This window comes from Trachypithecus francoisi, unplaced genomic scaffold, assembly GCF_009764315.1.
Source record: "Trachypithecus francoisi isolate TF-2019V2 unplaced genomic scaffold, Tfra_2.0 Lachesis_group5, whole genome shotgun sequence".
Taxonomy (NCBI): domain Eukaryota; kingdom Metazoa; phylum Chordata; class Mammalia; order Primates; family Cercopithecidae; genus Trachypithecus; species Trachypithecus francoisi.
Window position 1 is genome coordinate 60,195,042 of NW_022681470.1, and position 25,712 is coordinate 60,220,753.

General features: G+C 47.2%; 1 protein-coding gene, 1 long non-coding RNA gene and 1 other non-coding gene across 3 annotated transcripts; 1 reads left to right on the forward strand and 2 right to left on the reverse strand.

Moving 5' to 3' along the window:
• Positions 1-6,477: 6,477 nt before the first annotated feature.
• On the reverse strand, positions 6,478-11,070 carry LOC117076269. Its single transcript, XR_004434300.1, has 3 exons — positions 10,990-11,070; positions 9,088-9,286; positions 6,478-7,113 (listed from the first exon to the last, which is right to left on the reverse strand). It is a non-coding gene; the product is annotated as an uncharacterized LOC117076269 (long non-coding RNA).
• Positions 11,071-11,917: 847 nt separating this feature from the next.
• Positions 11,918-16,055, forward strand: BTG2 (BTG anti-proliferation factor 2). The gene is made up of 2 exons (XM_033199576.1): positions 11,918-12,174; positions 13,475-16,055. The coding sequence occupies exons 1-2, from the start codon at positions 12,033-12,035 to the stop codon at positions 13,807-13,809; spliced, it is 477 nt and encodes a 158-aa protein (XP_033055467.1). The 5' UTR covers positions 11,918-12,032; the 3' UTR covers positions 13,810-16,055.
• Positions 16,056-25,319: 9,264 nt separating this feature from the next.
• On the reverse strand, positions 25,320-25,423 carry LOC117076956. The gene has a single exon (XR_004434565.1). It is a non-coding gene; the product is annotated as a U6 spliceosomal RNA (small nuclear RNA).
• Between the last annotated feature and the right edge of the window lie 289 nt (positions 25,424-25,712).

Consider the following 25,712-nt stretch of genomic DNA (forward strand, 5'->3'; position numbering starts at 1 on the left):
CTTTTTACCTTGGCTTCCTGGAAGTTCAAAGATAAATTTAGGTGTCAAAGAAGTAACTGATTCAAACAAGTTTGAAACAATTTATCTTTCTCTTTCTCCCTCCTACTACCAATTCGTTTCTGGTCTTTAATATAATATGAAAACACATATAATTATCCTCTATGTGGTTTAATATTTTAAGCTATCTCAAATTCTTGTTGGAAGTAAGCAAAGTATAAATTATAAGTAAAAATAGTTAACATGTACTGACCACTATTATATGCCACACACTATTCTAAGTATTGTAAACTCATTTGAATCTCCCAACAACTCTAAGAGGTAAGAATTACTATTAATCTCATTTTACAGATAAAAAATTAAGGCACAGAGAGCTTCAATAACTTGCCTAAGATAGCACAGCTAGGAAGTGTGCTATCTTTGAACCTAGGCAGTGTGGCTCTAAGGGATGTGCTCTGCCCACCACACTAGAACAAATATGTCAGTTCAAAAACTTAGTCCATCTGGGGACACCAAAGTAAAAAAGCATAATTATATGCCATCAGGGCCAGTCATCATCAAAACAAGACTGATATAAGGCCAGGCAGCTATAATCCCAGCACTTTGGGATGCTGAGGTGGGCAGATCACTCGAGGTCAGGAGTTTCAGACCAGCCTGGCCAACATGGTGAAACCCCATCTCTACTAAAAATAACAAAAATTAGCCAGGTGTGGTGGTGCACAACTGTAATCCCAGCTACTTAGGAAGCTGAGGCAAGAGAATAACTTGAATATGGGAGATGGAGGTTGCAGTGAGCCGAGACTGCACCACTGTACTCCAGCCTAAGCAACAGAGTGAGATCCTGTCTCAAAAAAAAAAAAAAAAAGACTAATATATCATAACAAGCAGCTCAGACCACCCATTCGTAATCTAAATAAAGATTCCTCTCCACTCCCCCCCAAACTTATTCTTAGTGGAAGGGATGGAAGAAGTAGGATTTAGAATCCTTTCCCACCCTTCCCTAGCCCACTCTCCCCCCACCACCCCAGCACCCTCTTTAGAGACTTTCCTGACATGTCCATTGCCCTATATGTGACTTACTTTTTTCTTCAATAATGTGGGAAGAATAATGTTTTCACTCCTTCACATGGAGATAATTATTTCAACCAAATTTAATAAAGCTTCACTGAGTACCTACTGTGTGCTGGAGGCCAAAGTATGTGCCAGAGACTGAAGTATAAATGTACAACCCAGTGTCTGCCTTCAAGAAATCACAATCTCACAAGTCTACACAATGAACTGTAACACTGGGATATGAGTATATACATGTGTGTGTGTGTGTGTGTGTGTGTGTGTATATATATATATATATATACACAGAGGAGGAAGTGATTCATTCCAGTAGGGAGATGGAGTGATGGTGAATCCAGGAAGACTTCACACAGGAGACAATATAGAAGCCAGTCTTGAATAATCAGTCAGCTTTTTGATGGACAAAGAGCTGAACAGAGAATTTCAGGCAGAGCAAATAACATGAGTAAAGGTACAATGAGCTGGGCACTCAGCTACTCAGGAGGCTGAGGCAGGTTGATCGCTTGAGGTGAGGAGTTTGACGCTGTAGGGAGCTATGATCATGCCTGTGAATAAGCACTGCACTCCACAGCCTGGGCAACATGGCAAGACCTCACTGTTAAAACTACAAAGGCACAATGGTATGAAAGTGCAAAGTATGTATTTGAGAAACACTGAGAATGGGTTAATTGAGCTTAGAGGTTGGGCCAGATTGTAAAGGTCTTGAAGGCCAAACCAAGAATTAAACTTTCAACAGTAGGGAGCCTTCAAAGCTTTTAAGTATGAAAGAGACAAGACATACCTGTAGTTTAGGAGCTCTTGACAGCGGACTATGGACTGAGGAAAGGGCAGGAAGGGAAGCGCTTCAGACAAAGAGACCACTTAGGGAACTGCTGAAACTATCCAAGAAAATCTAACGGTTGGTGGTTTCAGTGATGCTGAGTAGAAGGTATTTCAAAAGGATGACTGACAGGACTGGGCCAGTAATTGGATATGGGATCCGCTCAGGAAGTAGGGCTCCAGGATATCTGTCACCTAATCAGGAAAATCCTCTCTTGCTGGCAGGTGATCACGTATTCCACTAGGACCCAAGGAGTTGTCAATGTGAACCATAGATGACAGATTAAGAGGCAGGGTAGGTCTCCTAGCCCAATACTCTTTTGTTACATATAAGCAAACTAAGGCTTATAGAAGTCCAACCATCTCTCCCTTTCTCCTGGTCCCTTCCTCCAAACCACATGGATGAAAAAATGCTTGAGTCCATGGTGCAGTAGAGAAGCACTTCAGGCCGAGAGCCAGAAGGCCACAGGTGAGAATCTGCAGTACCTCTTCTTTAGACTCTTTCTCACGTCCTCCTTTCTGAATCTGTCTTCCTCCACCCTTCAGCCCCTGCCCCCTGGGTGGTCTCTGGCTGTCACAGCTGTGATGCCAGCTTCCTGCTTGCCCCAGACACTCAGCCCCAGGAGGCCCAGCCCCATTACGGCTCTGCCAAAACAACATCTGGAGAAGCTCCAATAGGTCCAGGGCCTCTTGTCTTGTTTTTCGTCTGGAGATAAAGGGGATTTATCCTGGGCCCCTGGGAGTGAGGATGAGGAGGGTTTACAACATGTCTGTCTTCTAAATTTGGGAAAGAGGCAATAAATTCAGCTTCAGATCTGCTTCTGTCCCAAGTCCATGTGTTCCCCTGTGAGTTTCCGGCACTTTCAGTCACACCTTCTCCTACCATAGGAGAAGGCCTAGAGGGAGAAGGTGTGGGAGGTCACATTCTTGGGGGGCCTCCAGGATAACAGACTGTTAGCAGATCATTCCCATCCTTTTGCTCCTGATACACCGAGGGAGTTGCAGAAACAAAAACACATCACTAGGGACCTTTCCAGCCAAATATTGGTCTGGCCATCTGTCCACGTCTCCCCCCACTCCCCAGCTCCCACCTCATCCTCTCTTCACTCTCTCTCCTGTACCCCCAGCCATCCTTCTTGCCTTCACTCTTCCCTGACTACACAGCCGGGCTGGCAAAGGAGGGTGAAAAGCCCAGATCATTCCCCTTCCCACAGACACTAGTGGGTTAGTAGGTCACAGCAACTGAGGAGCAACCCTCAGGAGAATACATGCCTTTAGGGGAGCAGATTCCTTCCCCAGATGGGGCCTGGCATAGAGTCAGCTTTAGTTACAAGCTTGATGAATTCCTAACAGTTTCCAGCCCCTCCCTCCCAGCAGCAGTAGCGTGGGCCTGTGTGGGCCAATGCGATGCACAGTAGTGTGGAGAGGATAAAGAGGTGAGTTAGGGGAGCACATAGCCTGCATCCAGGACCCTGGAGGCCCTGTCCCTCCAAGACACGGAGATCACTCTGCAGTCGTCAAGGCAGTGGCTGGCCCCTGAGAGCAGAAGTGGCAGTTCCCTGGAGATTGTCTTTCTCTGCCCTGTCCAGCACTCTGGGTCTCATATCTCAGTTGCCAGGCCTCTCTCCTGGAACCCTGTGTTTGGTTGCCACCTCCAAGGCCCAGCCAAGCCTAAAATCCTCACTCTCCCTCTTTGGATGCTGGTCACTGTCCGAAGGGCACATGTTCTCATCCCCATTCCACTGTGGGTGTGCTCTGCTAGTCTGACTCTCACCACCCTCCTTTCCAAACCCTTTCATTGAGCCCCCTTTGGGCCCAGAAAAGTCCCCTATATCCTCACCCCCTCCAAGCATTTTCTCCATCTCCTGGCATTCCCTCAAATGGGCTGTGTCAAGAGAAACCTGTTTTTCTGCCTTACCCAACAGCCCTCAGGATGAGGCGGCAGGGACCAATGCTTTCTTGCTCTGTGTCAGCCTTTCCCTGCCGTCATTCCTCATGCCTTTCTCCGAAGTTCATTTACCCCACTGTCTCATCATCATGGGCCCTCTTGGCCGCTGTGAGGCTCAGGGCCTTTCTCTGTACTCTAAATTCCTGCTGCCACCTGAGGAAACATCAACTTCTACGTGAGTAGCTGAACTCATCCTGCTCCTGGGCTCCTTTGTGTCTCCAAGTGACCATCTCATGCACTCAGCCTCCAGCCCTCACCCCCAGATAGACACTTGGAATGCTGACACCAACTCCCAAACCCATAACAGTTCCACCGCTGGCTCCCAGGGGAACCCAATAAATATTTCTTGAGTAAGTAAATACGTGAATAAAGCCAGGGTCACATGATGGGAGTCTGGCCTAATGGAAAGGGCCCTGGACTGGGTGGGAGATCTAAGTTCTAGTCCTAGCCTCGCCACTAAGTAGCTGTGTGACTTTGGACATGTTTTTTTCATCTCACGGCTTTCTTTTCTTCATCTGAAGAATTAAAATTTTTGTGTAGATGATTTCTGAAAACCCTGCTTCTGACAGTTGGCAATTATGAGACATGGTTTGCTGAGCATCTATAATATTTAGGTGCTATGCTAGGTGTTTCCTATAAATTACCTCTCATATACCTAATAACTAAAGGCCAGGCGAGGTGGCTCATGCTTGTAATCTAGCACTTTGGGAGGCTGAGGTGTGTGGATCACGAGGTCAGGAGTTCAAGACCAGCTTGGCCAAGATAGTGAAACCCCATCTCTACTTAAAACACAAAAATTAGCCAGGCATGGTGGCAGGCGCCTGTAATCCCAGCTACTCGGGAGCCTGAGGCAGGAGAATCACTTGAACCTGGGTGGGCAGAGGTTGCAGGGAGCCGAGATCTCGCCAGTGCACTCCAACCTGGGTGACAGAGTGAGACTTTGTCTCAAAAAGGAAAAAAAAAAAAAAAAAAAAAAAATATATATATATATACACACACACACACACACACACACGTAGTTATATAAATATATATATATACACACACATAGTGAATAACTGATTCAGTAGTTTGAGGTGGGTGGGGCCCGGAATCTCAGTGAGAGGCTGCATGAGCTGAATTTTTATCAGACTTCCCGGGTGATCTGAATGGGTATCCTAAGGCCCCTTGGTACGCAGCCATTCGAATGTCAGATGAGAGGTTTTTAATTAGTACTACAGGCAATGGGACGCTATTGAAGGTTTTTAAAGCAGAAAAAAGAAGGGTAATACTATGGAGAGAGAGAAAGAACTAAGAAACAAGGAAGAAGGGAGAGAAGTATCTTTGATCTGTTACATGTTGAGACTGAAACACCAGAAAAATGCTCCAAAGGTGTCCAGCTCTCAATTGGAAAAAAAATGAATTGGAAGCTCTGTAATAAAGGTGAAATTAGAGATGATGATTTTGAGATTTATTCTTTATGAGGAGATGCAAATTCAAATACCTCCAGAATCAAGGCAGGTAATGCAAATGAGGATTAAGTATAATTAAAAAAAAAAAAAACAGCATTCATCTTTAATAAATGGCAAGTACCACTTTGTCTCAGCAGGGATGCAGTAGGTAATGGTGGAGACTGTGGTGAGCTAGAGGACATACCCCCTGTCTTAGGGGCCAGTCATTGCCAAATAGAAGTGTGGGATCAGTGTTAACAGATCTTCTGGTTTTTACAGAGAAATTCTAGATATTTTCATTTTGACACTTCCTAATTATTAAATGTTCACAATGAATTTTTTAAGTGCTTAAACACTACACAGACAAAACCATTTGTATCTATGTTCAGCTTTGCCTTGGGGGGTTTCAATTTGTGACTTCTGAGCTGCACAGATGGGATTCAGGAGACAGAGTTGAGTGAACTGAGAAGAAATCCAGGGGCTGCACTGTGAAGAACCATGGCCCTCCCAAGCACCCAAGCTTGCCTGGCGGCGAGCCCAGGGCTTAGAGAGACCCTGGTGCTTTTGGCCATCGGGTGTTTGGTGAGCTCCAAGTTGGTGGCAGCAAGTGAAGCCTGCACCTGCCATGGCTATTTCTGCTCATCAGCTGGAAATCATGTGGGTAGCCTCTGAGGTCCTGATACCTCTGGGGTTAGATGCCACCTTGGGGAGGGGCCTGCAGCCTTCACTCCACCACTCTGTGTAGTCACTTTCATCCCAAACTGTGAAGATGCTCTCTACCCAGGAGTGTCTGAGTCCTGGCTGGAGTGGGCATCTTGTTTAACACATCTTAGACACTTACTTTGTATCAGGACATTCTTCTGTTGTCTAATTTAAGTGCTTTTTGTGCAATTTAATCTTTTTTTGCTTCTTCTATCTTCAGAACAAGTGGTGGAATGGGTTACTCTTTAGCTTCCAGACTCTTCTTCAGCCTTCAGTAGGGTCTCAAAAAGTCCTAGGCTGGGTGAGGTGGCTCACGCCTGTAATCCCAGTACTTTGGGAGGCCAAGGAGGGCAGATCACAAGGTCAGGAGTTCAAGACCAGCTTGACCAACATGATGAAACCCTGTCTCTACTAAAAATACAACAACAACAACAAAAAAATTAGCTGGGCGTGGTGGTGTGCACCTGTAATCCCAGCTACTCGGGAGGCGGAGGCAGGAGAATCGTTTCAACTCGGAAGGCAGAAGTTGCAGTGAGCCAAGACCGCACCACTGCACTCCAGCCTGGGTGACAGAGCAAGACTCCATCTCAAAAAAACAAACAACAACAAAGTCCCATCTCAAAAAGTGTCCTCAGGGATGTAAAACTTGTTACCTGCAGATTAGAAAGCTGTTTGCTTACTGATGTGTTAGCAAGCCTTCCTTCAGTCTAGATGGGTAGTTTTCTGCTTACCCTCAACCCTAATCATCTTTGCATTATCTATTTCTGTCCCTACTTTCAGTTCATTCTGGGCTGGAGGAAGGGGTTCAAACCAGAAATATTAAAAATAGCTACCTTCCTGTAGTTCTCATTAGCAGGTTTTAAAGACAATGTCATTTTCTCCTCTTCTTAATTCTCTTCTGATTCTAAAGAATGACTCCCAGACTGGCTGGCCTAGAACTGACCTTGAAAGGTTCAACTTTGTGAGAAACTGATAGGGAACCCCCAAAGATGTCCTGATCGTTACCCAACGATGCTTGCAAAGAGTTGTGAGATATTTAGCAGTATTTCCACCCTGATTAGGAAGTGAGGAAGAGGCAGCTGGTCTTCCCTGGGTGATATTTCTTATCAGCTCTGGTCAGCACAATCAAGTTGTCACCAATGAGGTCTGTTAAGAGGAAAGATCAAATTAGTATTTGCACCAGCTATACTCAGACATACTCCACCAAAATGTACGCTCTATCATAACATTTCACAAGACGTCCTTCTTCAACAGATACCATTGTATGTGCTTATTAACATAGCGAACACATATCCATATCCCGTTACCCACAAACATCAGAGCCCATGTGCGATCTAAGTATGTATGCTCACTCAAATACACATACTAATAACTCCCTAACCACACTGACACACACACACACAGACCAACAAAAAATAAACTCTGCATGGTGTAGAAATGACCTGATGTTATCCTCCTAGAATATCTCAGCCCAGCCTCTGCCTGCCTCACTCAACCTCAGGTTTCTACTTGTGCTCAGAAAATTGAGGCAACCAAGCCAAGTCCCCACAGGCCCAACAGGGCTCTGGGAAAGATAGAAATTACTTACAAAGATCCAGTTGCTTCTGAGCTGGAAATGGAGAGCAGGGCTGCATGCTAACCCCACAGACAGGGCCAGCACAGAGGCCTGAGGAGTGGGACCCACTTCTGAATGGGAATATGGTCTGAAGAGAGCAGGTGGGTCACTCCTGAGTGGGTCACACAGGTGGGCCGTGCAAGTGGGCGAGATGAGCAACCAGGACTAGAGGAATCAATAGGTCTGAGGTCAAATGGGACAGAAGTTCTGGTCCAGATGAGGCATAAATGAAGTCCACCCTCACTTCCACCACGCTATTCCCCCTCTTTAGTTGGTGAAGTCACTGGTCAGCACATGTCAACATTTAAAGTTCAAAATTCAACAAAAGACCCTTGGGTGGGAATGGAGGGAGGGAGAGAAGAATGAGGAAGAAGAGGAGGAGGAGGAAGGGCAGGAATGGAGAATGAGAAGCAGGAAGGACGGGTGGGGAGGGAGAGGCAACTCACTTTCCTTATCTTGCTGCTCAAACAGCAGCTTGATTATACCAAGGAATGGGAAGCAACAGGCAACATGCAAAGAAAAAAAGCAGGGGTGACAGCTCGACTTTTAGAGCTTCTAAGGATTCCAGTCCTAGCAATTTAAGAGCAGTTTCAGGAAATTTCAAAAACAATTGGGACTACTATAATGTATTTGTTCAGAAATTGAGAACCTAAATCCAGAGTTGAGTACAATTACACCATATGCATATATATTTTTTAATTAATTATTTCTTATGTTTTGAGATGGAGTCTCACTCTGTTGCCCAGGATGGAGTGCAGTGTCGTGATCTCGGCTCACTGCAATCTCTGCCTCCTGGGTTCAAGCAATTCTCCTGCCTGAGCCTCTGGAGTAGCTGGGATTACCAGCGCCTGCCACCACACCCAGCTAATTTATTATTATTATTTATTTTTAGTAGAGACTGGGTTTCGCCATGTTGGCCAGGCTGGTCTCAAACTCCTGTCCTCAACTGATCAGTCTGCCTCAGCCTCCCAAAGTCCTAGGATTATAGGCATGAGCCACCATGCCCGGCTACACTGTATATTGACTTGGGAACTTTGAATGTGAGATAAATTAAGCTTCCTTTCCCCAGGCTTGTGTATAGAAAGAAAAGAGGAGAGTCTGGGCACAATGGCTCACACCTGTAATCCCAGCACTTTGGGAAGCCGAGATGGGTGGATCATGAGGTCAAGAGATCGAGACCATCCTGGCCAACATGATAAAACCCCACCTCTACTAAAAATACAAAAATAGCTGGGCATGGTGGCACATGCCTGTAGTCCCAGCTACTTGGGAGGCTAAGGCAGGAGAATTGCTTGAACCCAGGAGGCGGAGGTTGCAGTGAGCTGAGATCGGGCCACTGCACTCCAGCTTGATGACACAGCAAGATCCCATCTTAAAAAAAAAAAAAAAAGAAAAAGAAAAAGAAAAGAGGAGAAAGTGGGGGCACTGCCTTCTGGTATTTATGGATCATCTCTGCCCTACACAAAGTTCACAAACTAATCACCAATGAGGAGGCCAAGACATACCCCGGGTAATGGTGGAGACAAAGGGTTCCAGCCTCCAGGCTCCTGTCCCATTCACTACATCATCTGCAATGACAGCTCTGCCGGACGGCGGCCCATGCAACAGCAGCAGAAGGGCACCACAGTCTAATGAAAAGGTCCCATACTTGAAGTCAGAAAATTTGGTCCCAGTCCTGGTTCTCTTGAGAATTTACTGTGTGGCCTGGTGAGTGACAGAAAAATCTACATAAGGACAGAATTCTATTTTCTAAAGCAAAAAACAGGTGAGGGGCTACCACAATATTTTTTTCAGCAGTTCAGTTGCAAGAGATGTTAGTCATCTCCTACGACTCACCCCTGTCACAGACATAACCAGGAAGATGGTCAGCGTTTTCAGATTTAGGTGCTGAATGACCCTATATAGCTGTCTATATCTTGACCTATTTCCCTGACTTCCTTAGTGGTTGACCTTGGTCAGTTCTGGCCTTGCTGACACCTGGTCTGTATGGTTTGGTATATCTTTAAGTTAACTTGCTTCCAGGGTCAGCCCTGTTTCCTGTAGCAAATAATTCTTTCCCCTCAGTGAGGAGAAGTAATGGCCTCATCTGGCCTGATCCAGCGTTTGGGGAGAAGCCAGTGAAAGAGGCCGTCTAAGAGATATGTTTAATGCCAAAATATTAGAATTTGGGGTCATTTTGATTTGTTATATGAAGCAGTAGAGCAGCATATTTGAATTCTGGATTGTCCCAGAAATGTGGGACATGTGAGCATAGTAACCTGTTTTCAAGTAACTTGCAAACTGTGGTTGAGTCTCTAAAAAGATCTCTAACAATGCCAAATGATAGATTGTGAATGCCCAATGAATGGTATGGATGATTAACTCAGCCTCGAGAGAATGGTCAGCATAGGTTTTCAAGGTAGAAGACCAAGATTGCACTGTACCTTCAGTAGTGTGAGAGATTGAGGTGGGGGTGGGGCGTGGTAGAGACAATGATGTATGCAGGAGATAAGGACATGAGCCAAGGAGCAGCAAGGTCATGCATGTTCAGGCATGCATGGAATGGGGACCACGTTACAGGGCAGAGATGGGGATCATGGGCAAGCTGTTGAGGGATCCAGGCTGTAGATTCGCTGTGATACTTAGAGGGCAGTGAGAAGAGTGACCCTGGAACACAAAGTAGCAGAAACCTAAAAAGGTAGATGGGATTAAATTATGAAGGGTCTTAAACATTAGGCAAAGGAGTCTGGACTTGAATTAGTAGATGAATCGGGGAGGGGATGTTTCAGAATGACCTGATCAAGAGAAGAGCTAGGGAATGAAGTATTTTAGGAAGGGAACTCCACTAACAGTGGGAAGGGTGGCCTGGGGATGGGACTGGAAGGAATTCACTGCAACCATCTAGACAGCAAGAAGCAACCGATTTGGGGACTGGATCTGGGGAGCAAAGTACAAGGAGAGGCTGACCTTTCTGTACAGAGTGACTGGGAAATGATGGTATGGCTGACAGAAATGGAGATCAAGAGGGAGCTAGCTTTGGAGAAGACAATGGGCTTCCGCTGACATTGAGGTGGTGGCTGGACATCTGAGGGAGAGGACAGAGCCGGTGGGAACAGGAGCAGGATGGAAAGACAGGAGGACAGACTGTGCAGATGAGAAAAGTCACTGTAAAACAGTAAACATCAAGACAGACTACATGCATAGGACCTCTCCAAGGAAAGGCAGCCTAGAGAAAAGGGAGGAGGACTGAGGAGACATAGTGTGGGGAACGGGGCAGGAAGGGATCCAGGGCCAGCACAGCCAGGCAGCGGGGTGGAGAAGCCTGGGGCACAAGGAAAAAAGACAGGGACACTGCTTCCAGAAGGTGGTCAGAGGGCTCAGAGTTCAAGGAAAATAGGAATTTACAGAGGCCATTGGGTTTGAGTCACCTTACAAACACTGGGCATCTGTATGCCAGACCCTGGGCCAGGCTTCAGGGTGTTGGGTAGAAGTTATCCCCATTCGGATGAGGCTGGATTCTTTCTCGAGAAGGTCCAATCCACAATAAGGAAGGAAGACGGCTGGGGAAGGAGGGAGTGGACGGAAAAATATGTACAGTTGAGAGCAGACTACTAATTCAAAAAAATTATCACTTAAGGAAAGTGAGAACTAGAAAAATAAGTTGAGAAGACAAAAGTCTTGCAACACACCCCTACCCCTACTACCCACCATAAAACTTAGACTTGAATGTTTCTCAGCAAGAGAAAAGGCATTGCTGCAGAATGGAACTTGTTGTGGGAGGTGGGATTACTACGGAAATAAGCAGAAGACAGCCTCCCTTTCCAAAGAGCCAAGAGGAACCCATTTCATCTAGTTAAGAGACGAGGCAAAGAGGTAAAATGGTGACATGTCCTGGTGAGTGGTTCTGACAGTGTATGGTTGGAAAATGCTGTCGGAATCCGAAAGGGGAACCGCCTGGGAACGGTTCTGGGAAGCCTTCTGGTGGTGTCACCGAAGGCTTCTCGGAGGAGGTGGCCTCTAACCCGAGCCTTAAAAATGGGAGGAGAGGCAAGGCCGGGGCCTGCCCGGCGCGGAGTACTCGGAAGCCGCCTCCTTCCTCCAGAGCTCTCAGCCTCCTCCCCGAGCCTCGCTTTCTCCTCTCGTCTGGCTCAGCTCAGCCGGGCGCAGTTTCCTAGCACTGACGTCAGCGAGCGATGACCTCAGCGCCGCCAAGGCTGCGAGGGAGGGGGCTGGGGTGGCGGGGGCGGGGAAGAGCGCTTGAGCGCGGGGCGGGGCGGGCCCGGGCCCCGCCCCCATCCGCTGGCCGCGGCCAATGAGCGCCGCCACCGGTTGCCCCCACCTCCCTGGACCTCCTGAAAAAGGCGGCCCGGGGAAAGTCCGGGCAGAGCCGGAGCAGCGGCCAGGGCATCGCTGGGTTGTGGACCCGTACTTCCCACCCGAGACCTCTCACTGAGCCCGAGCCGCGCGCGACATGAGCCACGGGAAGGGAACCGACATGCTCCCGGAGATCGCCGCCGCCGTAGGCTTCCTTTCCAGCCTCCTGAGGACCCGGGGCTGCATGAACGAGCAGCGGCTTAAGGTCTTCAGCGGGGCGCTCCAGGAGGCACTCACAGGTGAGCGCATGCCGAGGGGCCTGGCGCCACCGGGGGTCGGCCCCCTCTCTGCCAGGGCCGTCTTTCCTGTACTCCTGCGGCAGGGTCACCCACAGGAGCAGCTTTGGGACTCGGTGGCCCTCCGACCCCCGGGGCGGCCCGCAGTCCCCAGTTTCCCGGGTCCTCCTCCCCAGCCCTGTGCTTGGGTCTCGGCCCGTGGCTGTTCTGATGGGGCGCGCCCCTCCACGCTCTCGGAAGCGCAGACCCTGGTCCTGGAGTGCCAGCCCGAGTCCCCAGCTTATGCCCCGGTCTCATTACGGGCTCGTCTCCCTCGCTGGACCCTCGAGATCTTAAGACCCTCGATGGATGTTGTTGCGGGCCGCCCGGTCGGCCGAGGGGTCCCGATGAGGGAAGAAGGTGCAGTAGAGCCTTTTCAACAACTCGGAGTCCCAGTGCCATTCTTCCTGCCAGTCGGGGTGCGCTGTGCCTGGGGCAGTCCACTGGTTGCTGACTCGCTTCAAGTTGGAATTTGGGCCGCCTTTGTGTTCTCTTTGGTTCCCCTTAGCCATCTGCCACCTATTATGGTAGGGAGGAGAGCCTGGTAGCTGGTGACCCTACCCTGCTGGCCTTCGAGTTGGGAGGTGAAGAGATAAGCAGCCCGCTCACTGACTGGGGAGAGACCTCTTTCCCAGCTGTTTCTAGCTGGTTGCTGTCAGTTTGGGGAAGCGATAGCCATCTCGGAACGCACCCACACAGACCCTGCCTTCTGAGAAAAACAGATGTTTCATCAAAACAACCCAGTTTTCACTCCCGTGGGCACTGCTAAGGAAGGTTCTCTGACTCTTCCGAAGGAAGCAGAGGGAACACAGGGTGGGAGGCCCAATTTACTTGCTGTGGACCTAACAATGTTGGCAGCCTTCCTGGCCCTGAAACTTCAGCTCACAGGTCTCCAGAGGCCCTGCCTGGACATGCCAGCCCCAGTCACACCCTTCCCTCCTGAAACTGGGGGTGTGCCAAAAGCAATACAGTGGCCACTGGAGAGTACCCCAGAGCTCTGGAATCCCCTCCCAACACACAAACACACACACACACACACACACACACACACACACACACACACACACGTTCTGGAGATCTCTCCCTCTTCCATAAAATTTTCTCTGCTAAGTGGCAAGAGGGTCCTGGAACTCAGAGGAATCCACCTCCCTTACTTAAAGGGCCCCTTCCTCTCCTGTTCCTTGACCCTTCTCCCTGCCCTGTGGTAGTATCCATGGCCCAGCTGCTCTAACCAGGGCATCTCCCCCTGGTCCTGTCTCCACAGAGCACTACAAACACCACTGGTTTCCTGAAAAGCCGTCCAAGGGCTCCGGCTACCGCTGCATTCGCATCAACCACAAGATGGACCCCATCATCAGCAGGGTGGCCAGCCAGATCGGACTCAGCCAGCCCCAGCTGCACCAGCTGCTGCCCAGCGAGCTGACCCTGTGGGTGGACCCCTATGAGGTGTCCTACCGCATTGGGGAGGACGGCTCCATCTGCGTCTTGTACGAGGAGGCCCCAGTGGCCGCCTCCTGTGGGCTCCTCACCTGCAAGAACCAAGTGCTGCTGGGCCGGAGGAGCCCCTCCAAGAACTACGTGATGGCGGTCTCCAGCTAGACCCCTCTGCACCCGCCCTGGGCGCTGCCGTGCTCATGCTGCCGTGACAACAGGCCACCACATACCTCAACCTGGGGAACTGTATTTTTAAATGAAGAGCTATTTATATATATATATATATATATTTTTTTTTTTTTTTTAAGAAAAGAGGAGGAAAAAAACCAAAAGATTTTTTTTAAGAAAAAAAACCCTTCAAGGGAGCTGCTTGGAAGTGGCCTCCCCAGGTGCCTTTGGAGAGAACTGTTGTGTGTGCTTGAGTCTGTGAGCCAGTGTCTGCCTATAGGAGGGGGAGCTGTTAGGGGGTAGACCTAGCCAAGGTGAAGTGGGACACGTTTGGCTAGCACCCCAGGAAGATGGGAGAGGGAGCGAGCAAGATTAGCAACTGTGAACAGAGAGGTTGGGATTTGCCCTGGGGGAGGAAGAGAGGCCAAGTTCAGAACTCTCTGTCTCCCGCAGCCAGACACCTGCATCCCTGGCTCCTCTATTACTCAGGGGCATTCATGCCTGGACTTAAATAATACTATGTTATCTTTTCTTTTTCTTTTTCATTATACTTTATATTTCTTTTAGTTTTCTAATGAGGACCTGGGCAGAGAGTGAGAAGGCCTCTCCTGGTTCCTACTGTCCTAAGCAGCTTTTCTTGACATCATGACTTGTTTCTAATTCTACCCTCAGGGGCCTATAGATGTTGCTTTCCAGCCAGGAATCTAAAGCTTTGGGGGTGTTTTGTTTTGTTTCTGAGGGGGGAGGAGGGAACTGAAAGTTACTGGGGTTAGGATGGAAGGGAACTCTGCACAAAACCTTTGCTTTGCTAGTGCTGCTTTGTGTGTGTATGTGTGGCAAATAATTTGGGGGTGATTTGCAATGGAATTTTGGGACCCAAAGAGTATCCACTGGGGATGTTTTTTGGCCAAACTCTTCTTTTTGGAACCACATGGAAGTCTTGTTGCTGCTGCCATGATCCCTTTGAGAGGTGGCTCAAAAGCTACAGGGAACTCCAGGTCCTCTATTACTGCCTTCTTTTCAAAAGCACAACTCTCCTCTAACCCTCTCCTCCCTCTTCCCTTCTGGTGGGGTCATGGAGCTACCCTATTTTCTAGGACAAGAGTTCTCAGTCACTGTGCAATATGCCCCCTGGGTCCCAGGAGGGTCTGGAGGAAAACTGGCTCTCAGAACCTTCTGATGCCCTAGTGGGCTCAGGGAACCATCTCTCCTGCTCTCCTTGGGATGATGGCTGGCTGGTCAGCCTTGCATGTATTCCTTGGCTGAATTGGGAGCGTGCCCCATGTTCTGCAAGACTACTTGGTATTCTTGCAGGGCCGACACTAAATAAAAGCCAAACCTTGGGCACTGTTTTTTTCTCCCTGGTGCTCAGAGCATCTGTGGGAAAGGTTGCTGTCTCTCTCCGTACAATCCACATTTGTCGTAGACTTGTGCAATATTTACTGTTGTGGGTTGGAGAAAAGTGGAAAGCTACACTGGGAAGAAACTCCCTTCCTTCAATTTCTCAGTGACATTGATGAGGGGTCCTCAAAAGACCTCGAGATTCCCAAACCGAATCACCTTAAGAAGGACAGGGCTAGGGCATTTGGCCAGGATGGCCACCCTCCTGCTGTTGCCCCTTAGTGAGGAATCTTCCCCCACTTCCTCTACCCCCAGGTTCCCCTCCGCATAGCCAGTCCCCTTTCCTGGATTTCTTGACTGCTCAATTTTGACTCAGAGGTGCTATTTACCAAACACTCTCCCTACCCATTCCTGCCAGCTCTGCCTCCTTTTCAAATCTCCACATTTTGTATTGCCTTCCCAGACCCTGCTTCCAGACTTTATTGCTTTAAAGTTCACTTTGGGTCCACAGACCCAAGAGCTAATTTTCTGGCTTGTGGGTCGAAACAAAGCTGTGAATCACTGCAGGCTGTGTTCTTGCATCTTGTCTGCAAACAGGTCCCTGCCTTTTTAGAAGCAGCCCCATGGTCTCATGCTTAATCTTGCCTCTCTTCTCTTCTTTATGATGTTCACTTTGAAAACAACGAAACCCCCGAGCTGGACTGTTGAGCAGGCCTGTCTCTCCTATTAAGTAAAAATAAATAATAGTAGTATGTTTGTAAGCTATTCTGACAGAAAAGACAAAGGTTACTCATTGTATGATAGTGTTTTTATATGGAAGAATGTACAGCTTATGGACAAATGTACACCTTTTTGTTACTTTAATAAAAACGTAGCAGGATAAACTTGTGTGGTGTAGAGAAGATAAAATTCTCACATTGTACATTTGCGTTTCCCTTTCAGATCCAAATCCTTTCTTTGCGTTTAATAGTATTTCTCCTCAGTTGCACTCAATCTACAGCATGTGGGTGGCATAAAAGAAAAATCTGGTTGTATGGCTGGGCCATTTCCAAGCATCCCCTCCTCCCTGGAAAAGTAGCTCCTTACTTCCTGGTTTTGTGTGTGTGTGTGTGTGTGTGTGTGTGTGTGTGTGTTTATTTATTTTTTGTTTTGTTTTTGAGACAGGGTCTCGTTCTGTCGCTCAGGCTGGAGTGCAGTGGTACAATCTCAGCTCATTGCAACCTCTGCCTCCTGGGCTCAAATAATTCTCCCACCTCTGCCTCTTGAGTAGTAGCTGAGACTGCAGGCATGTGCCACTACACCTGGCTGATTTTTGTAATTTTTGTAGGGACGGGGTTTTGCCATGTTGCCCAGGCTGGTCTCAAACTCCTGAGCTCAAGTGGTCCCCCTGCCTTCGCCTCCCAAAGGGCTGGAATTACAGGCATGAGCCACCATGCCCAGCCTACTTCCACCTTTAATGAGGATTCTAATTTCCCTGTGAAGATGCTAGAAGTAACAGGGTTCTAGTCTGAACATTCCCTAGTCTAGTCAGATCTCCATCTTATGCATCTTGTTTTTTTGTTTTTGATAGTCCTTCATTTCATTCATTCATTCAGTCAGTCATTCATTTAGCAAGCATATATTGTCAGTAAGTGCTAGGCACTGAACATATTAAAAATGATTAAGACAGAGCCTGTCTCACAGATCAGGGTTTGGTAAGCAGCAGGTAATGAACTCCTTCCCAGGCTAAGGCAGGATTGTTGGCAATTCCCAGTAAAGGTGCTCTTGTCATCTCTGGGGCTGCCATTTGCCACCCACCATACTTGTCTTGTTAGACAAGAGCAGCTAGGCCTCAGGATCTATGCACTGGAGCTGAATGCCAATGCTACAGGTTAGCCAAAGAGCGGCTACTTCTGACAGCAAACACTGGAGTGAGAGCCAAAAGTTTGTTACCAATTTATAACTCCCTTTGGCTACATGCAAGGAAATAACAGTTTTTATCCTCCCTGACTTTTGAGTTCTTTCTATGAGATTTTTGACACAAGCCCAGAGTTTCCCACTGAGGGCAAGTACATTCCCGACCTGGTCTAGTTTTTTCTTGGCTGTAGGTGAGCTGTATTTATTTATTTATTTATTTGAGATGGAGTCTCGCTCGCTCTTGTCGCCCAGGCTGGAGTGCAGTGGTATGATCTTGGCTCACTGCAACCTCCGCCTTCCGGGTTCAAGCGATTCTCCTGCACAGCCTCTGGAGTAGCTGGGATTACAGGTGCCCGCCACTATGCCTGGTTAATTTTTGTACTTTTAGTATAAGAGACAGGGTTTCACCATGTTAGCCAGGATGGTCTTGAACTCCTGATCTGAGGTGATCTGCCCGCCTTGGCCTCCCGTGCTGGGATTACAGGTGTGAGTCACTGCACTGGGCGGTGACCTGTATTTAAACTAAATTTTACACATGTTGCTTCATATACAGTGACAGCTCCCCTAACTTCATTTCATACCTCCATGACCTTTATCAACAAACATATAGTTTTCTCTAGGTGTGCTATGTTGGAGGTAGCCCAGGGAGACTGTGTGTGCTATGCCTGTATTGAGTGAGGAGGGTAGGGGAGCCAGGGATGGGGTTAGAGGAGGCCAGGTCATCTGTATCATAAATATAATTTGGTTAAGACTCATTGTATCAGGGGGTTGTTAATTGAAAGGAGTAGTCCCATTTTTATTTGTAGCTTCTGAAATAAATGTCCTAGACACTTGCTTGAAAGGACCTACTTTTTTGGATGTAAGACGGGGTTAATTAGCGTTGAGAGATTTTTGCCCACCCTCTTTTGAGCGTTTGCTACAAAGTCAGCATCTATCTTCCTGATTTCTAAAAAGCCTTGCTCATGAAGAATATTTCCTTGTTTAGTGGAAAGCCTGAAATTCAGGGAAGGTTGGAGACTGAGAGGACCCTTCACCCACTTCTGTGTCTTCAAGTCAGGGGAGCCACAGCACGGCAGATTCACCTTGGGGCCAGTCTTGGCTCTTGGTAAACTAGTAGTCCCTCAATTTACGTGAGAGCATTCTGTGATCAGGCAATGTGTTTTCTTTTTAGATATGAACCAATTTCAGTAAAACTGGAGCACACCCCTTGGCTACCTGGGGGTACAGGGGCTCTGGCCTGAAATTGCTTGAAGAGTTGCAGTTCGTGGCTTTCATGTGTCCAGGGACTAGGCACTGGTTGGTCTGTTCTGCTTCCATCTTCTCCACTTGGTAAGCAGTGCCAGCTTGGGAGACCTGTGGTCAGTCAGCTGTTTTTGAATGATAATGCACCTCCCCAGAGAGTGCAGACAAGGCTCTGCACACTGCAGATTAAGAGCCCATCCTGGATCCTGATAAGGAGTTCTGGGTCGGGGAGTCCTTGGTGCTGCAAAAAACAAGTCCCAGGAGGAAGAAACCCACTTCTGTAGGCCTGACTCCTGTAAGGAGCCTTTGGTAAGGAAGGTGAGGACTCAGGTGTCCTGGCCCAACAAAGACTGGTGCAACAGAAAGAGTTCTGGACTGGGAGGAAGAATGTATGGGTTGTGCTCCTGGTACTTCCTAACTAGCCGTGTGAGTTTGGACAAGTTCCTCAGCTTTTCTGTCTAAAAAATTAGGGGGTTGGCTGGGTGCAGTGGCTCATGCCTGTAATTCCAGCAATTTGGGAGGCCGAGGCGGATGGATCACTTGAGGCCAAGAGTTCAAGACCAGTCTGGCCAACATGGCGAAACCCCATCTCTACTCTAAATACAAAAATTAGTCAGGTGTGGTGGCGTGTGCCTGTAGTCCCAGCTACTTAGGAGGCTGAGGCAGGAGAATCACTTGAACCTGGGAGGCAGGGGTTGCAGTAGCCAAGATTGAGTCACTGCACTCCAGCCTGGATGACAAAGCAAGACTCCATCTCAAAAAAAAAAAAAAAAAAAAAAAAGCGGGGAGTGGTGGCTTATGCTTGTAATCTCAGCATTTTGGGAGGCCAAGGCAGACGAATCACGAGGTCAGGAGTTCGAGACCAGCCTGACCAACATGGTGAAACCCTGTCTCTACTAAAAATACAAAAAATTAGCTGAGTGTAGTGGCAGGCGCCTGTAATCCCAGCTACTTGGGAGGCTGAGGCAGGAGAATTGCTTGAACCTGGGAAGCCGAGGTTGCAGTGAACCAAGATTGCACCACTGCACTCAATCCAGCCTGGGCAACAGAGTGATACTCTGTCTGAAAAAAAAAAATTAGAGCTTTGGATTAAATGACCTATGTTCTTTCCTTTGGCTATTTATTTTTATTTATTTATTTATTGAGACAAGGTTTCACTCTGTTGCCCAGGCTGGAGTACAGTGGTATGATCACAGCTCACTGCATCCTCCATCTTCTAGTCTCAGGTGATACCCCTGCCTCAGCTTCCCGAGTAGCTGGGACTAAAGGTGTGGGCTAATTTTTTGTTATTTTTTTTTAGAGATGGGGTCTTGCTATATTGCCCAGGCCAGTCTCAAACTCCTGGCCTCAAGCAATCCTCCTGCCTCAGCTTCCCAAACTGCTGGGATTACGGTTCTCACCCAGGCTTTTTCAGCTTTTGATTCTAAATTATCCCTTCCCATTATACTGCCAGTCACTGGGGGACAAATTAGCACCATTATTGTCATTACTGTCAGTTAGTTGAACTGAAAGGTAATTTGGGCCGAGAAGTACAGTAATTAATGACTTTTTGCTTGGGTCAGACTACTGCCTGATAAGGTTTCAGTTTGCAAACACCGTGAAGCAGTACTACAAAGAGGTTAGGAGCTCAGGCTCTGGTGTTAGGCTGCCTAGGGAGGTTTAATCTCAGCTGTACCACCCACCTATCCACTGTGCAACCTGGTGGCTAGTGACTTCAACCAGGCCTCAATTTCCCCCTTTGTAAAATGGAGTGAAGAATATAGCCCACTTCAAAATGTTGTTACGAAGACTACATGAGATCCATAAGCTACTTATAATTGTCCTGGCACATTTAAGTACTCAGTAAAAAGAGAATACTCCTTCCTTCCTTCCTTCCTTCCTTCCTTCCTTCCTTCCTTCCTTCCTTCCTTCCTTCCTTCCTTCCTTCTTTCTTTTCTTTCTTTTCTTTTCTTTCTTTTCTTTCTTTTTCTTTTTTGAAACAGAGTTTCATTCTTGTTGCCCAGGCTGGAGTGCAAGGGAGTGATCTCCAGTCACTGCAACCTCTGCCACCTTGGTTCAAGAGATTCTCCTGCCTCACATGGGGAAGGACTTCATGACTAAAACACCAAAAGCAATGGCAACAAAAGCCAAAATTGACAAATGGGGTCTAATTAAACTAAAGAGCTTCTGCACAGTGAAAGAAACTACCATTAGAGTGAACAGGCAACCTACAGAATGGGAGAAGATTTTTGCAACCTACCCATCTGACAAAGGGCTAATATCCAGAATCTACAAAGAACTTAAACAAATTTGCAAGAAAAAAACAACCCCATCAAAAAGCGGGCAAAGGATATGAACAGACACTTCTCAAAAGAAGACATTTATGCAGCCAACAGACACATGAAAAAATGCTCATCATCACTGGCCATCAGAGACACGCAAACCAAAACCACAATGAGATACCATCTCACGAATGGTGATCATTAAAAAGTCAGGAAACAACAGATGCTGGAGAGGATGTGGAGAAATAGGAATGCTTTTACACTATTGGTGGGAGTGTAAATTAGTTCAACCATTGTGGAAGACAGTGTGGCGATTCCTCAAGGATCTAGAACTAGAAATACCATTTGACCCAGCCATCCCATTACTGGGTATATATCCAAAGGATTATAAATCATGCTACTATAAAGACACAGGCACACGTATGTTTATTGCGGCACTGTTCACAATAGCAAAGACTTGGAACCAACCCAAATGTCCACCAATGATAGACTGGATTAAGAAAATGTGGCATATGTACATCACGGAATACTATGCAGCCATAAAAAAGGATGAATTCATGTCCTTTGCAGAGACATGGATGAAGCTGGAAACCATCATTCTCAGCAAACTTGTTTTTTTGGACAGAAAACCAAACACCACATGTTCTCACTCATAGGTGGGAATTGAACAATGAGATCACTTGGACACGGTGGGGAACATCACACACTGGGGCCTGTTGGGAGGTGGGGAGCTGGGGGAGGGATAGCATTAGGAGAAATACCTAATGTAAAAGATGAGTTGATGGGTGCAGCAAACCAACATAGCACATGTATACCTATGTAACAAACCTGCACATTGTGCACATGTACCCTAGAACTTAAAGTATAATAACAAAAAACCTAAAAAAAAGAAAAAAAAAAGAGATTCTCCTGCCTCAGCCTCATGAATAGCTGGGATTACAGATGCTGCAACTATGCTCAGCTAATTTTTCTATTTTAAGTAGAGATGGGGTTTCACCATGTTGGCCAGGCTGGAATCGAACTCCTGACCTCAAGTAATCCACCCGCCTCAGCCGCCCAAGGTGCTAGGATTACAGGTGTGAGCCACCATGCCCAGCCTGAGAATAGTTGCTCTAAATAGAAATTCACCTCATCTTCTTAAAGACTCTGAAGAGGGTTCTAAAATGAAAGGTCCTAAAATGAAGAAGAACACTCTGGCATACTGCTAACTAGAAGGAAATCATTATTAAAATCATAGCACCTACTAGTACCTTCAAGAATGGCTACAGCTGGCTGGGTGCGGTGGCTCACGCCTGTAATCCTAGCACTTTGGGAGGCTGAGGCTGATGGATCACGAGGTCAGGAGGTCGAGACCAGCCTGACCAACATGGTAAAACCCCGTCTCTACTGAAAATACAAAAATTAGCTGGGTGGTGGCACACACCTGTAATCCCAGCTACTCAGGAGGCTGAAGCAGGTGAATCGCTTGAACCTGGGAGGCGGAGGTTGCAGTGAGCTGAGACCACCCCAGTGCACTCCAGCCTGGATGACAGAGCTAGACTCCATCTCAAAAAAAGAAAAAAAAAAGAATGGCTAAAGATAACACCATCCGAGAAGCAGCCTGCGGCCTCTTCCCTACAAAGATGATTTTCAATCCTTTGTTTAAAAACATGCACAGGGCTGGGCGTGGTGACTCAGGCCTGTAATCCCAGCACTTTGGGATGCCGAAGCGGGTGGATCACAAGCTCAGGGGTTTGAGACTGGCCTGGCCAAAATGGCGAAACCCCGTCTCTACTAAAAATACAAAAATTAGCCGGGTGTGGTGGCACATGCCTATAATCCCAGCTATTCAGGAGGCTGAGGCAGGAGAATGGCTTGAACCCAGGGAGGTGGAGGTTGTGGTGAGCTGAGATCGTACCACTGCACTCCAGCCTGGGTGACAGAGCAAGATTCCATCTCAAAACAAACAAACAAACAACAAACAAACAAACAAAAAAAGAAAAATTAAAACAAAACAAAACAAAAACATGCACAGGCCAGGCGTGGTGACTCATGCCTATAATCCCAGCATTTTGGGAGGCCATGGCAGGTGGATCACTTGAGCTCAGGAGTTTGAGACCACCCTGGGCAACATAGTGAGACCACATCTCTACATAAATAAGTAAATAAAATAAAATAAAATAAACAAAAACATGCACAGCCCAGGCTGTGGCAAAGAAAATATGCACAATCCAAAAGCCCTTTCTAGGGTCATATGTAGCCCACAGTAGGGACTCTAAAATACCTGCCGAATTAATGATTGATAACTGAATGAACTCATGTCTGACCTCTGTCATTCTTGCAGAAGTGTACAGTATCCTTGCTAGGCATCTGACCTTATTGGCGGGCCACAGGGCAACTTTAACCCATTGGCTCCAATGGTCTGCTTGTGGATTAATACCAAACTGGGCTATGTGCTCGTTTACACACAAAGTGGGTGGGGAAAGTTTTCTAATAGCAGCTTTACTTACCTCCACTCGGCCCAACTGTGGAGTACACCCACAGGTTCTCCCTTCCCAGAAGAGAAACAAATGGGGAAGCTGAGAAGAGCAAGCCTGAGCTCTCTGGCTTTCTCTCCACACCACTTCTTTGGCAAGAAAAATGTTTGAGCTCAGTCTAAGAGGCTACCAGGGCCCTGGATAAGGATCTTATACAAACGAGTGTGCCCTGGATATGCAGCCAATCCGTTCCCCTGATGTGAGCCTGGATCTCTGGGCCCCAGCAGCTCCAAGCCATTTTGTTCCCAGTGGCTCTTCCATTCTCCACCCTCATTCCTATAAACAAGAATGACCCTTGATTCAACTCTTGTCCAGTAAACTGCAGAGGTTGCCTAGGGCATATCAGATAAGAAGAGGTAATAGCTGGGTGAGTTTGGAGCAAGAGCTGCTTTACTTAACATCACCATCAGGGAAGGGCCATTTAAAATTTGATGGGCACGGGAGTGAGGGTGGGACCAGGCAGTAGATAAGTGAGGCTGGCTGGACAAAAGCCAGGGTAAACTTGAGGAGTGAGCTCAAACCTTGTCTGAAAAGAACCCCTGTTCCTTAGCTCCAGTCCACTGCAATCATGAGAGGCCAGTCATGAGGCCAGTGATTTCAGAGATTGTAATTTTCAAGAGCAGCCTGAAATGTAGATGTTTATTTGACATCTCCCTAAACTCTAATGATGGCAACTAATTTTTTGAAAGTGTTAAATGCTGTTTTTTTAAAGTACATATCTGCGTGTGCTCCCAACTTGTGGCCTGTGATGTACCTGGGGCCACCTGGGAATGGGATGTAGGGGTTTTCAACCATACTCCCCAAGCTAGCAGTGAATCTCTGCGTTGGGCACCTCAGTGGAAGGCTGTCCCTATGGCCACAATCTCTAGGAAGGAGCATTCTGGCATGTTCCTGATAGAAATGAGGGCACACAAGGGGCCTCTTCACCCTAAAATTAGACAAAAAGCAGCTCTCCCCACCTTCAACTGGTGGTACCCGTTAAACTTGCGCTTGGGACTGCAGCCTCCAGGCCTTTGCTCAAGGAATGCCCTGTCCCCTTCCTATCCACCTACTTTAGCCAGGTTCACTCAGGTTTTCAAGTTCACACTTTTCCAGTGTTCACTGTTCACTGTTCACACTTTCAAGTTCACATTTTTCAGTGACATCTCCCCTTCACAAACTGGCCTATGTGGCCTTCCCTTGAGTTCCCATGATGTTCGGTTGAATGTATAGCTAGAATGTAGGCCAGAGACCTTGCCTGAACAGTGTCTGGTACTTAGTAGGTACTAGTGAATTCTGGTTGAACAAATGAATGTCAAAGTTGCCAAGAGTGGAGGCTAGTGGATGATAGGAATTTAGATTAGGGGTGGAAGAAAAAAAATTAAGCCCAGTCACCTATTTTGAGCTGGGACTCACTAGGAACCTGTGATTGCACCTTAAGAAAACTTGGTCCTCTGAATCTTGCAGGCTTTTAGGTCTTTAAGCACCTCTCAGTGAAATGTAAATGTCACTTGGATGTGGGTGTTCACACTTTAAATCATAATATGGGAGAGCCTTCGTTATCAATTAACTCCCTAAGTGGATTTACCCAAAAGGTAACCACCTGGAGAGAAGAAAGCTGGGCTGACGCCAGGAAAGGACTCTGGCCTCAGCAGCAGGAGAGGCAGAATGGATTCCACAGCTACTAAACGCTGATTCTATCCAGAGAAATCCTTCCCAATGTCTACTTTGGAGGCTGACTGGGGGCTGATGGAAATGGCACTGGGGTAGGAGTTGTTAGGAAATAGGGGGCCTAGCTTCAGGGCTGACAATATCTTGTAATAGAAGTCTTCGATATCTTGAACAAGTCCCTTTAGCACTCTGAGCCTCAGTTTGCATTTCGCTTCCCTCCCTCCCTCCCTCCCTCCTTCCTTCCTTCCTTTGAAAGTGTTTAGTTTATAAATCATCTCATGAAAAATCCACAATGACTGCAGATAACATCATTGCACCACCTTTTCTCCTTCGTGAGCCTCAGTTTTCCCATCTGTAAAATGAGTCACTTGTGCTAAATGATCTCTTACCATTCTATTTTCGTTTCCACATGGAACAGAAAAAAAAAAAAAATCTATTTCTTCTGTTCTATTTCCTGCCAGCACATAACCCAGGTCTTGTCCTCTGTTAAACATTCATATAACAGCCCCCTGACCTCCTTGCCCTACCACCGGACTGACCATTATCCTAGGACAACGCAAACTCTATTTTCTTTTCTTTCCCCCCAATTTTTTTAATTTATAAAAATATGGAATGCTTCACAAATTTGTGTGTCATCCTTGTGCAGGAGCCATGCTAATTTCTGTATTGTTCCAATTTTAGTATATGTGCTGCCGAAGCGAGCATGCAAACTCTATTTTCATCATGCCATTCCCTTCCTGCTGACTTTCTTTGCCATTCTGTATCCCTAAGATGGGAATCCTAGGGCTCTTTCAGTCTTTCCAACCCCAAACTCCTTGTGCAGTAGCCCAACCAGCCAGAACCCTTTACCAAATTGTCTCCTGCTCACCTTTCCTTGCAGCTTTGCCAACATCTGCAAATTTCTGTAATTTGCCAATTGACATGGCACAAATCACTTTCTTCTAGGATGTGAGCACTACTGTGTGCTGAACACTCACTATTGCCAGGGACTCTG

What these genes read in the sequence shown, in the direction of transcription:
- BTG2 (XM_033199576.1), top strand. Translation starts at nt 12,033, where the DNA reads ATGAGCCACGGGAAGGGAACCGACATGCTCCCGGAGATCGCCGCCGCC. An exon ending in GCTCCAGGAGGCACTCACAG is followed by an intron (nt 12,175 to 13,474) that starts GTGAGCGCATGC and finishes CTGTCTCCACAG; the next exon opens with AGCACTACAAACACCACTGG.